The 12577-nt window shown below is 37.6% G+C and overlaps 2 protein-coding genes and 1 long non-coding RNA gene across 3 annotated transcripts; 2 read left to right on the forward strand and 1 right to left on the reverse strand.

Annotated features, from left to right (window-relative positions):
* The first annotated feature begins 448 nt into the window (after positions 1-448).
* Positions 449-2201, forward strand: LOC136821021 (uncharacterized). The gene is made up of 3 exons (XR_010848674.1): positions 449-543; positions 849-948; positions 1542-2201. It is a non-coding gene; the product is annotated as an uncharacterized lncRNA (long non-coding RNA).
* Positions 2202-2675: 474 nt separating this feature from the next.
* Positions 2676-3902, reverse strand: LOC136820972 (uncharacterized). Its single transcript, XM_067077208.1, has 2 exons — positions 3287-3902; positions 2676-3094 (listed from the first exon to the last, which is right to left on the reverse strand). Exons 1-2 carry the CDS (start codon positions 3900-3902, stop codon positions 2676-2678), a joined length of 1035 nt encoding a protein of 344 aa, XP_066933309.1.
* A 3197-nt stretch (positions 3903-7099) lies between these two features.
* On the forward strand, positions 7100-11958 carry LOC136821070 (uncharacterized). The gene is made up of 4 exons (XM_067077306.1): positions 7100-7383; positions 8484-9185; positions 9379-9623; positions 10570-11958. The coding sequence occupies exons 1-4, from the start codon at positions 7185-7187 to the stop codon at positions 10645-10647; spliced, it is 1224 nt and encodes a 407-aa protein (XP_066933407.1). The 5' UTR covers positions 7100-7184; the 3' UTR covers positions 10648-11958.
* Positions 11959-12577: the final 619 nt, after the last annotated feature.

The following is a 12577-nucleotide window of genomic DNA, read 5'->3' on the forward strand; positions in this document are numbered from 1 at the left end:
CAGGATCCGCAGGCAAAAAATCAGGCAATGGACTATAAACAAATCGAACATGTTTCTCCTTTCTTTCCTCAGGAGTTTCCAAACCAGAAACAGAAATTTGATCATACCTTTCATACTTGGAGACATCGTCTTGACTTGTTTCTGTATCACAAACATTCTCCCAAACATGATTTTCTTCCAAACTTTCTGTTAAATGGCTTTGATTTGTGGGATGTCCAATTACAGTTGCTTTGCCCCACATCGAAGCAACTGTTGCTAGTTTTTTGCTTTGCAACCGGCTCGATAGTGGTCACTAGATCCGCAGGAGTAGCAATGGTCACACGCACCCACCTCGATTCCTTGGTCACTCAAAGTTAGACATGTTTTGCAAAGTCGGCGCCGGTAATTTCGCCCGTGGTTCTCAAATTCCTTGGATGAACTTTGTTCTTTCTTTTCATCATGGTTTCCTCTGGACAGCAGTCCCTTTAGCTGACAAAGTTCAACTTTCAAAGCAGCAACTTCATCATACATCTGGTTGGCCTTTTTCTGCTTCGTTTCCACAAGGTTAGTCGTTACATCTCTTGAAGGTTTAAACTTTTGATTGTGTTCAGTTTCATTTGTCACAATATATGTCAGGCTGTATAACAAGTCTTCATCTGTAACAGCTGGATTTTTAAGTGTCTCCCTTAACTGCATCCGAATACTTTCGTTTCGCAGACCAGATATTACAGAAGTCTTGAACTTTCTATCAATGATTTGTTCTTCAAATGGACAAGGGTCTGTGTGCGACACAGACTTGACTTTTTGTCGCATGGCCATCAGTCTCATAACGAATTCATAAGCAGATTCCCCTACTTTTTGTTTTTCAGACCCCAACGCAGAGAACAAAGAACTGGCATCCTGTTCCCGGAAGTGTGACCGCAGTACGATATAAAGATCATTAATCTTCATTGTTGGCCGAGATTCAAGGTATGACCTCAAATAATTATCCGGTGTCGCAGCTTTGATTACAGCATTAATTATATCAGACTCCCCATACCCCTTCTTAATGCCACTTTCCATTTGGTACAACAAACTGCTGTATGATATACAGTCTTTCTCCCCATAACGTCCCAGCTTCCCAGTGATTTTGAATTCTCGCATAAACACTTTTCTCATCTCTTCAAACTCATCAGATCTGGCAGAATTCCTGGAGTCATTTCCAAGCCTCGAACGCCCAGGTGTAAAGGGATTACGGGAGATCCTTGGTACTGGTTCAAAAGGGTTTGTGTTGTTCATCTTGGGTCTGTTACCGGGGTCCAATACTTTAGTTTGGGTAGCCATGGAGGACTGTCGTGGCTTTGACGAAAATATAGGTGTTGCGAAGGGGTCAATCGATTCAAATGGGTCCTGGAAGTCTTCAACTGGGATGTCAGCCAGTGGGTCAGGTCTCCCCCTCAGGATCTTTTTGGCTCGTTGGAACTCTGCCATCCCCCCATCCTGTTGACTTTCCAAAATTTCAGAGTTCAAATAACGTAAAACAAAACGACGTAATTCAAATTCCTTACCCCTTGCCCTTTCAGTGAACTTGATGTCCAGTGCTGTAGCGATGGACCACAATGTCTCCACATCTGCTTCAGCCACACCTCTCAAGACCTCATGTACAACGGATTCCATGATGGTTGCCCCGGATTGCACTGATACCACCAGATATTGCCCAATTTAAGCAGAGATCAGCATGGGTATGTTGTTGACGTCATCCGTGCTGTTCTACATGACTGTACCAACAGTACCAAACCACCCTCTGCTACCAAATGTAGTAACCCGAAAGCTACTGAAAACGTTTGGTGGATGGTACTGGACAGAAGAAATTGAGAACACAAGTCATTTACAAGATGACATAAACTAAATATATTTTCTGCTCTAACAATGGTACAGCATGTATGGTATTCAACCAGAACTCTGTGAAATCCACATGCTCTTATTGAGCCTGGTCAGAAAGGTCAAACTCGTTACCAGGCCCCAAAGAGCATGGGCAGCAAAGACAAAACACAGAACACTCAACAAAGGGGCATGGTGACTCTGACTCATAGACACTGATCTGTACTGCAAAATACTCGTGAGTCACCATGAAGGGATGTCAAATGTAAACAAACTTTTAATATATAAAATGGTAGCCTAGCTATATAATATTTATACAAGAGTAGAACTATGATACAAGAAGATATATATACAAAAATAAAGCTATCGATTTAGGGATTCCCACATTTTCATGTAAGGATTTAAGAAGACTGGTTAATTTAGGTGGAATTCCAAATTTCTCTAAGATAAGCCATAGTAACTGCCTGGGTACGCGATAGAAAGCCTTGACTAGGTCAAGAAAAAATACCCAGGATTCTTTTCCGTGTTCTCGTCGTTTGCGAAGGGCTGTTTTAACTGTCAAAATGGCATCAATGCAGCCTCGATCAGGTCTAAACCCACATTGCGGTTCTTGGTCAAGATTTTCTTCGATTGGTAATAGGCGAGAATGTAAAATGATTGCAATTATCTTGTAAGCAGTCTCAAGTAACATGATCCCACGATAATTCTTTGGTAAACCAAGATCGCCTTTCTTTGGTAGAATCGTCAAACGTCCTACATTCCAGTCATTAGGTATATTTTCAGTTTGCCAAATTGAAAGTATGATGTTGGTAAGAGCTTGACTTGTTTCTGGATGATCAATCAAACATTTCCATATTTGTGGTTGTATACCAGAGTCTCCTGGAGAAGTGTTCTTTAATTTTTGTAATAGCTTTTCTGATTTCATCCTCAGTTGGATCATGATCGCATCCTTGAACGATGTCGTGATGAGGGATGGGGTCAAGAACGGATACATTAAAGTTTTCTTCTCTATTGTAGAGATTGTTGAAATGTTCATAAAAGACAGTTGCATTTTCTTGAGGAGTGGAACATAAGGCACCGTTTGGTTTTTTCATTTGTCGAGAAACTGAATGTTTTGGTTTTGAGAGTCCGTGATTAAGAGCTTTGAGGGACTCCCAAGCTGGTTTCGTACCATGATGGCGGTTGAGTCTTGAACAGTGGCTTAAAATCCAATCGTTTTTCGATTTGGTTATTAGAGCTTTCAGTTTCTTTCTTGCTGAACGGAGACGGTTCAAAGAGGAACATGTAGAGCGTTGAAAGTAACTTTCATAGCTTGGTTACGTGATTGAATTAAAAGGTAATAAATTGGCTGAGTTTGCTTGAAACCATCCTGGTTGATTTTTAGTTTTATTTGGAAGGGATTGCTGGCATATCGTTCTGATTGATTCAGAAAGTGTTTTGTACGAACCATTTGAGTCAGAATCGTTGAATTTTCGAGCAACGTTTTCGCAGAAATTGTTACGTTTCGTCACATCTGAAAGAGCGGAGATATCGAGGTTTGTCACTTTACTACGCAGATCAGACTTCTTTTTCAATCGTATCATAATTTTAAGTTTAATAAATATAGCTCGGTGATCACTATCTAAAAGGCATGCAGTGACTCCAGCATCTCGAACTCGATGTGTCATTTGTCGATTCACAATAAAATGATCAATTTGGTGTGGTTTTTTGCTACGTGGATGAATCCAAGTACCGTACTCGTTCTTTTTGAAGCAACTTGTCATTGCTGAGAGATTGTTAATAGAGAGATAAGATCGATAGCGTCTGCCTGAGTTATTGATATGAGAAATTCCGAAATTACCGACAGGGTCCTCGTTTTCTGATGAAGTACCCATACTGGAGTTCGTGTCTGATCCAATCAAGAGAATGTCATTGTGATGTTTCTTTGCGATGCATGAGCTGAGCTGATCGAAATATAAATCCCATTCGTCCTCAGGTGCATTTCCGACGGGGGCATATGTTGAAATCAAAAATACGCCAATATCTCTGTTTTCATGATCTCTCAAAACGAGGCGCACTGCCATTACTCTAGCACCAAAATTAGTATACATCTCATAACCTCCTGCCTTCCAGGCAGCTTCATCGTCAGAGTTCAAAACAATTGCTACGCCTTGTGATCCTCTATTCCCCTGTTGGACATTTTTATCAAGACCAACAGAAATAATTTTAAAAGAGTCGTTCTCTATGACTATCCCACTCTATACAATCAACTTGATAACTTTTTTCAATCAATGACTAGTCGATAACCAATCCAGTGATGGGACATATCCATTGATTCCGATAATCGATTAGTAATCCAGCCTATTCTGCAATTCTTCAGTCAGGAGTTTTTGCCTAATTAGGAAAGTATATTTTACAATTTTCCCCTAATTAGGAAAGGCCTTCCTAATTAGGAAAGGAAAGACCCAATAAAACCTCTTCTACATGATGCAGAAACAAATTTTCAAATTTCAAAACTTTGAAATTTCCTATCTAAGAAAGTTATTTGAGGACCCTTCCAGCGCAAAAACTATGCTCCGGAACACCGAAGGTAGATTTTCGGCGATTGGGCTGCACCGTTACTCTGAAACGTTCCAGAAAAGATATCCGCGATATAATTACCATAGCACTTGCTGTGCTAATCATGTGAAAACTAAACTGCGCACGCGCGTATTTTTTTTAAAAATCAGCCGACTAATGGAAGTAAAACCTCACGTATTTTAATTTTTTTCGATATTTTGACCAGTGATGCTTCTGAATTATACTATAATGTGACAAATTCAATTTTTTGAAATCAATATTTTCAATATTTTTTGTAACCATGTTTAAACGGTTTTTTAGAACATGTTAAAAATCACTTGCTCCGGAAGCACCGGAAGAGCTCCAAAACTTTCCGGAGAGAAAAATAGTGTTTTTTAGCTGCCCCGGAAAGCTCCGAAAGTTTCCGGAGCGCCGGGAGGGTTCTGTTTTTTGTTCTGGGCGGTATATCTTAACCCTCCGCCCATGAGAGATCATATTTTTTTGCACATACCTTAAGGGAAGAAATTTTCGCGAGAAGAAATTTTTGCGGAAGAAATTTTCGCGGAATTTAGTTTCGCAAATTTGGGCATAATTTGCGAAATTAAATTCCGCAAAACACACCAAAATGGCTAAACCGCGAAATTAAATTCCGCAAAACACAAATATTCTCACAATTAAAAAAATCACCCCTAAAATTGGTCTTTTTAGGGCAAAATAGGGCTTTTCGTAGACAAATAATTCCCTCAACCACGAAATTAAATCCCGTGAAACTTTTGAAATCGGCTCATTCGCGAAATTAAATTCCGCGAAATTTGCCATTTTGAAACTCTGATTCGCGAAATTAAATTCCGCGAAAATTTCTTCTCGCAAAAATTTCTTCCCTTAAGGTAGATCAATTTGACTTACTAAAACTAATGGTCATGGTTAGAACTTGTGATTTTGGGATGATTAGTTAAAAAGGTAACTTTTTTGAGCACTTTCCTGACTAGTAAAGTTTTCTTTCCTAATTAGGAAAGTTGGGAAATTTGTAAAATACTTTCCTAACTAGGCAAAAACTCTTGACTGTTCTTGAGCTGTTAAAGTTGTTTTTTTCATCAATTGGCTATCGCTATCAGTAGGCTACTGTAGTCACACTAAGCAGCTTCCGCCGAAATTCATATAAAAGATTGAACTGAAGCTGTAAAGTGTTACTGTGAGATCAGGTAACTTGCATTTGTGGAGGGAAACTTGCCATAGCTATCAAATGCCTGACCAAACAATAATACAAGCAGCAAAATTTCAAACCAAATGTTTCTGTTTCTGCTCGCAGCTCTAGTCTATCATTTTAGAATCTCATACTTTTTGCAGCGCGAGTATTTTTGGCAAGTTTTTCGTCAACAGACATCTTGGTAAAATCCGTGTGTTTCCATTTCAAGAAATTTTGTGCAAGTCAGTGATGACGCAAGAAATCAACAAAAGAAACTATAAAAAGATCAAAGAGAAATGCCATAAATGGGTAAAAATGATTGTTCGCCAATCTTGGGGAGTTCCCAGACTCAAGATTAAGGCCTGCACTTACAAACATCAATATATCATATTTAACTAATAATGGCACTGTCATCATTGACAATAAAACAAAGGATTTTCTGTCAAGAACATTCCAACAACTTCTACGAAATGATCTGTCACAGCTAAGTCTGCCATTTTTAACGCGGTCCGAGGATTGAGCCGAGAACGCTCGCAGAACGCCCGGGAGGGTGAAAAACTTAAATCTGTCAATCATCTTCTAGCTTTACGATAGTGCCGCGGATCATCAGTGGATAGTATTCAATTATCATTCTCTTTATTTTCATTGTTGGAACTTTTGCAAAAAAAACAGGAAAAATAGAATTTAAGTTGTATTTTTTACTGCTCTATTCACATACTGAATTCGAAAGATCTTCTAGGTGGCGTTTTTTTGCAAACTTCAAAAAACTGATTTTTGTCCCGCTTTTGCTTAAAAAGTGCTTGCGTGCAGCATAGGGTACAAAGTCCAAATATGTGTTTCCTGTAATTTTTGTATGAAGAGTTAAGTCTATACTGACATATGTGACTCCCCAAGCGATTTTAAGTATCTGAAGAGGTACCCGTCTTGACCAATCGGCCAAAAAATGGTAAAGTACAGGCTTTTTAGCAGCTGAGCTTTGACTTTTACCTGCCGGCAGTCCTCTGCGCACATATTTTCTGCCAGTTTCTGCCAATAATAATGGCTGCCAAATGTTTTGAATGAATGTGTCAATCAACGAAAGCATTACGTTATGAATATGCAGCTTCTAATGTGAGAATCTTTAGGTGTATACTTTCATGTATGTTTATGATTCTTTTCTTCCAGGTATGTATCAAATGGGCTCTTCCAGAAAAAATTCGATCATGGGCGCTGGAGGATATTATTTTTCAATGATCTACCCCTGGATTTTTTCGATTTTTCACCTCCCTGGACACGCGTTTTACCCCTGGACAATCATCAAATCGACCCCTGGACACTAAACTTTACCCTTGGACACTGAAATTTAAGTTCACCCCATGGGTGGATCAGGATTTTTTCGATACCCCTGGACAATTACCTATGAACGGTTTTTTTTTCTGGAAGAGCCCAATAAACGAAATTTAAATTTTAAATGTTAGTGTTTGTAATATCTAAATCTTTGATCACTTTCCATTTGTGAGTCATATTGTACTTCTATCAGTCTAATCTTCTTCCATCAGATATCAAATTCTGTATCAAATTAAAAAAAAGAAGGTAAAATTAAAAACACAAATAGATTAACTAGAAACAATCCTGTGGTATCATGACTGAAGTTAAACGTCGTAATTCCCTTGAGCGTTATCAACCAAAAAAGACTGACCCAACAACAACACCTGATGGAAATGATTTCTCGAATCAATTTAACAATATGTCTTTAAATGGTGGTAATGATTCCTATGATGCGTTTGGTGGCGGTGGTGGTGGAGGAGGGCGGCACTTGAACAGGGGGAATCACCGAGGAGGTAATTTCGTCACAGTAATTTAAAATAAGAGTACATAAGGTCCAAAGTTTTCATTATTTACATGACCAGGCTGTTTTCGCCTTAAAGTTCTATTTCAAAGTGAAGTATTTTGAAATGTCTTGAATCTCTTTAAAAATGTTTATTAAAATTTAATTGTGAAATTTTTTCTGAAGATTTTTTACAATTTAGATCTCGTAAGTTTTTAGATTTAACTCAAACTCAGTATTAAATATAGAAGGCCACAAATCTTAGAACCACCTCATTATACATCTGTGAAAGTGGAGTAAGGTACAATACTCTTTTTTGTAAGCATAACGTTTATAAGCATAATTAGGCTCAAACTAAAAATTAGCATACTGTGAAGCATACTTCCATGCTGAAATGCAAAAAAACTTGTGCAGCTTTTCTTAAACGCTGGCCTGTTAAGAGTTACTTTTAAAGCTGCTTTAGCTTTCTACAGGGGGGGGGGTGGGTACAGAGGCAGGGTACTAACCCATAGGGTACTAACTTGATTTTTCACTCAATTTCTTTTTAGTTCCACCCACCCATATTTAGTACCGGGTACTACTTCATTTTTGCTGTAAAAAAATGGAGACACCACCCCCTAAAATTTTATATTTTACAGATTAGACCAAAAGAGAGGGTACTATGACTGAGATGGACAGATAATTCAAAAAAACTATCATTGATTAAGTCCGAGGCTTTTGTCCATTGATTTTAATAACACACTTCTTGACCATTTCGGAAGTTTTGTCTTCACAAAATCAAAAAATTTCTCAAAAGAGTAAAAAAAAGTTTCTCAATTAAAAAAAATTTCAATTCAAAAAAATAATATTTAAAAAAAAGTCAAAATATTACAAAAGACTACTTTTTTATTGAAAAAGGAGCAAAACTCTGTGAAAAAGTACCCAAATAGTACCCTGTTCTTGCTAGAAGAGTGAAAAATACACACCCCCACCCCTAAAGTAGTACCGGGTACTAACTTTTTTGAAATGCAAAAATAGACACCACCACCCGGCTATGGGTTAGTACCCTGCCTTTGTACCCCCTGCTTTCTACGACCCCTTACTAAAGATTGAATTAAAATCTTTTGTTATCAGGTAGTGGTCGCAGAGGTGTCAATTCTCATTTATATACAAACCAAAACCAGCGAGGGGGAGGACGTGGTAGGGGCCGTGGTCGCGGGCGGGGCCGAGGAGAAGGTCTACAAAACCAAAACGAGCAACGTGGTCCTTTCAGGGGCTCACAGCCTCAACAACAGTCGCAAGAAAGTCACCAACGTATTGATTTTGATAAACAGAATTCCATAGAAGATGGTGATGATAAATTATCATGGGGAGCTCAACCAGCAGTTGAACCAGTCACTTTTCAAGCATCAGATTCCAATACCTCTAGAAATCAACAATTTAACAGACAAAAACGTAACGAGATGCAGCAAGTTGACCGTAATTACCAAAATAAACCGTTCAAAAAGAACACAGAAACGTTCAGACCGTCACATAAACCAACTGAAATGCGTATTCTATGTGCACCGGAAAACTGGACAAAATATAGCCGTGAGATCTTCTCTAGAGATGTAATGATTATTAATGGACTTTTCTGTCAACCAGACGATTTAACATTGTATAATAAACTGTTAAATGAGATTAAGACTTCAGGTGTTGATCAAGAAGATTTATGGAAACTTTGGCACGGTGATTCTCACGTTATTGCAGATGATAAATTGAAATGGAAAGAAGCCTGTCCCACCTTTCATATGCTTTTGCATAAGATCAGAGATTACTTTGAAATGGATATCAAAGGTTTGATTGAATTTTTATTATTTTATCAATATTCATCAGACTCAAATCTAAATCAAAATCAACCCTCTTAAAATACTTTCTATACAATTCGAATCTCTCTATAATTCGATCAAATAAGATTCCCCGTTCGTGTTCGAATTAGCGAGAGTCTACTGTAATAAGATTCTATTTTCTTCTTGCACTGTCGTTATAGCAACCAGGTTGAATTGGTACCGTGATTCTAAAGAGTGGAAACCGTTCCATCACGATGCTGCGGTAATCAAACCAGATAAAGCCAAGACCCAGAACCTGACAGTGGCCGTTTCTTTCGGCGCGGAACGAGACGCCGCTTTCGAACATGCCAAGACGAAAACAGTGATTTCTATGCCACAACCGAATGGTACAATATATGTTTTCGCCAAAGATGTCAATGTTATGTGGAGACATGGGATTCTACAGGTAGGAAGACATCTTGAGATCATGTTTGTTCTACAGGGGTTGACTTATATTTATATTAAAGATGTATTTTAGATGTACAACGATCAACTCGGTATACATTCAATCAAGTCGAACGTGCGCACCGCACTGGGCTCAACTTCAGATTTTCCAGTTATTAGAAGGCCCAATTGTAACATTTCAAATATTTAGTATTAGGTAGCAAATATACTTTGTCCGTTTTGGCTGAAATTTGGTACACTTGTTCCTTGGGTGAATACCTGGGGGTGTTTTTATCTTAATTTTTTCAACTCGTCCCCAGGCCCCAAAAATCAAAATTTTCAAAAAATGAAAAAAACACCCCCAGATATTCACCCAAGGAACAAGTGTGCCAAATTTCAGCCAAATCCGACCTTTTTTGAAGTGTCCAGCCTGCCCTAAAGTTTTCGGACGGACATACATACAGACATACATACATACATACATACAGACATTCTCAGATTATAGCTCAAAAGTTGAGAACCATCTGGATAAGGCTATCACTCTGTCTCACTAGAGAAACATGGAGATAGACTCTCTTCCTTCACTGCATTTTACGAGTTGACGAAAGTTCATAACAATTACTATACAAACTTACACCACTTGACCATCTCTGATCATCGTTCAAGGGACGTAGAAATCGAGTAACAGGTTTTTTGTAAACCTTGTAAAACTGCTGCGGTTCAAGAGTTTTAATTACCAAGAAATTCAAATTATAGAAGTTTATGGTTTAATGTGGTACATGTTTTTTTTAATAAGCAAAGTGCGTCTACCCCTATACCAGGCTAACATTATGCTTAGCATTTTTTGCTATTTAAACAATAGCCATTGTTAGGTACAGAAAACTGAGCCTGCATATGCTTATAAACGTTATGCTTGTAAAAAAGAAAGACATGTAGCCATTTGAGATTTTTTCTTTATTTCTTACTAGGTTCCTCCAGAGAAATACCACGACGAAGGGCGCGTATCAATTATTGCTTGGGGGTGGTCCAAGCAGACACCCGTGTGAGAACACATATCCAACATCCTCACATAGTTTACCTTCTTTGTTCGGGTGCACTTTCTCTCTGGTATTGAATTGGTTTGAATATATCACCATATTGTCCGCTATATGATGGCACGTAACGTTTCAGCATTTATCTTATGTTCGCAACGTCCATAAAACGTTAAATGAACGTTGAAACAACGTTGTGCGACAACTGGACGAGGACCTGTGGATGATGGAGCTGGATTGAGAGCTTTGGAAGTTTAGAGACAATCTAAACATTCTACCGACAACGTTATGATAACGTCCCTGCAACGTCCATACAGCGTTAATTGATGAATATTGAAATAACATAGTGTTCCATCCAGCAGCTATGTATGTTTACAACGGTTAAAAATTCCACTTTCGTTTACAACCGAATGACGAGTTTTGTAACCTAAAAGACAGCTCTAACTTAGAAGATTAGTGTCTCGTATTGTACCGTACGAAGAGCTTAATGGTGTACTAGTTACAATAACATTGTTTACCAATATGGAATTATTATGTATTCGAAAATGGTGTATTCTTAAGCTTGATTTATTTGATGTGATTTTGATTTGTTTTAAAATCTTGAAATTATGAATTATACTTGCGATGTAGAATTCCTCAGATATCTCTCGTTAGATTGGATTGGACCTTAAGTTTTCCTATTTATGGATTGAAGTGAATTTTAAACCTGCCCTGGATGTAAAATATACCTTCAAGTTTTAACCATCGATAATAATGTTTTAGTGAAAACGATGTCCAATGAAGACCAATGAACATAATGGTGTTTGATTTTATCCAGATTTTACATTTTAAGATATTTTTTTTGTTTTTTATCGTCAATTATTGTTATTCTATATATTTATCCGAGTTAACTGTTACCTGTACAGCAACTCTTTACAAATCTTTAACTTCCATGTCTACTGGAATTCAGGTTGCATATTTTTTTATTAGAGTTGCTCTTCAGGATTTTTGGCGGTTAAATAAATCTGGAAAAGGGCTTCTTTTAGACAAGATATCTCTCAACAAGGGGAACATCCTTCTTTGAATCAAACTTCTGTTTTGAGGGTCGAAGTAAGCTTTACCTACCTACCTACCTTATCGGCCCTTTTTACGCCTGCCCTAATTTAACAAAATAAGTCAGACAGTTCATTTTGTAAAATAGACTCACAAAAGTGGACGTTTTTAATCAGCTTTATAACATATTACACAATATCAAACATTAGCCATTACGCTGTAATTACAAGACATGAAAATACAATTTTCACATTGAAAATAGATTAAAAAGAAAACTTGTTTTTCCTGTTTTAAGATTTTGTATTAACTCCGCAACGATCTCTAATACATTTGCTCCTCGAGCACATATTATGTCCTGCTGACGGATTAATTCCGGTTTTTTCTGTGTTATTTCTAAATGGGTCGTTCGGAGGTGTATTTTGTATTTTTCCTTTTTAATGCCATGCTTTTGAAAAGACTTGTTGCAAAACTTAAGTTGAACACTGGCCTGAGGTTTTTCTGAGATATTGGTGTGGATCTTGACTTGGAGTATGTTATTCGTTGTGGGCACCTTTTAGGGGAATGGTAAGGGATGCTTTTTATTAGGAAAGTGAAAAAACTTGTATCTTTACGAAATGTGCTTGTGGGTACATGCATTTTTTATGAGAGTTCTCTATAAGTATATTCATGATGAAATTGGCTAAAAATTGAAAATGTACCTTTTAAGTTTTTGAATAGTTAGCAAGTATCATTAGTCTAAGAATATCTACATTACGGAGTAACTAAACCAATGATTCGATGGCCATTTATCTTTTTAAACATTTTTACCTGTTTTAGCCTAGCCAACTATTCCCATCAATACTCAAGACTGTTATTGCATTGGTTAGCACGTAGGAATTTTAGGGAGATACAAAAGGTTCGTTCATTATAGTTC

Source organism: Clytia hemisphaerica, unplaced genomic scaffold (assembly GCF_902728285.1).
Source record: "Clytia hemisphaerica strain Z4C2 unplaced genomic scaffold, Clytia hemisphaerica genome assembly, whole genome shotgun sequence".
Lineage (NCBI taxonomy): Eukaryota > Metazoa > Cnidaria > Hydrozoa > Leptothecata > Clytiidae > Clytia > Clytia hemisphaerica.

What these genes read in the sequence shown, in the direction of transcription:
- LOC136820972 (XM_067077208.1), bottom strand. Translation starts at nt 3,902, where the DNA reads ATGGCAGTGCGCCTCGTTTTGAGAGATCATGAAAACAGAGATATTGGC. An exon ending in CAACGATTCTGACTCAAATG is followed by an intron (nt 3,095 to 3,286) that starts GTTCGTACAAAA and finishes GTCTCCGTTCAG; the next exon opens with CAAGAAAGAAACTGAAAGCT.
- LOC136821070 (XM_067077306.1), top strand. Translation starts at nt 7,185, where the DNA reads ATGACTGAAGTTAAACGTCGTAATTCCCTTGAGCGTTATCAACCAAAA. An exon ending in CTTTGAAATGGATATCAAAG is followed by an intron (nt 9,186 to 9,378) that starts GTTTGATTGAAT and finishes CTGTCGTTATAG; the next exon opens with CAACCAGGTTGAATTGGTAC. An exon ending in GGAGACATGGGATTCTACAG is followed by an intron (nt 9,624 to 10,569) that starts GTAGGAAGACAT and finishes ATTTCTTACTAG; the next exon opens with GTTCCTCCAGAGAAATACCA.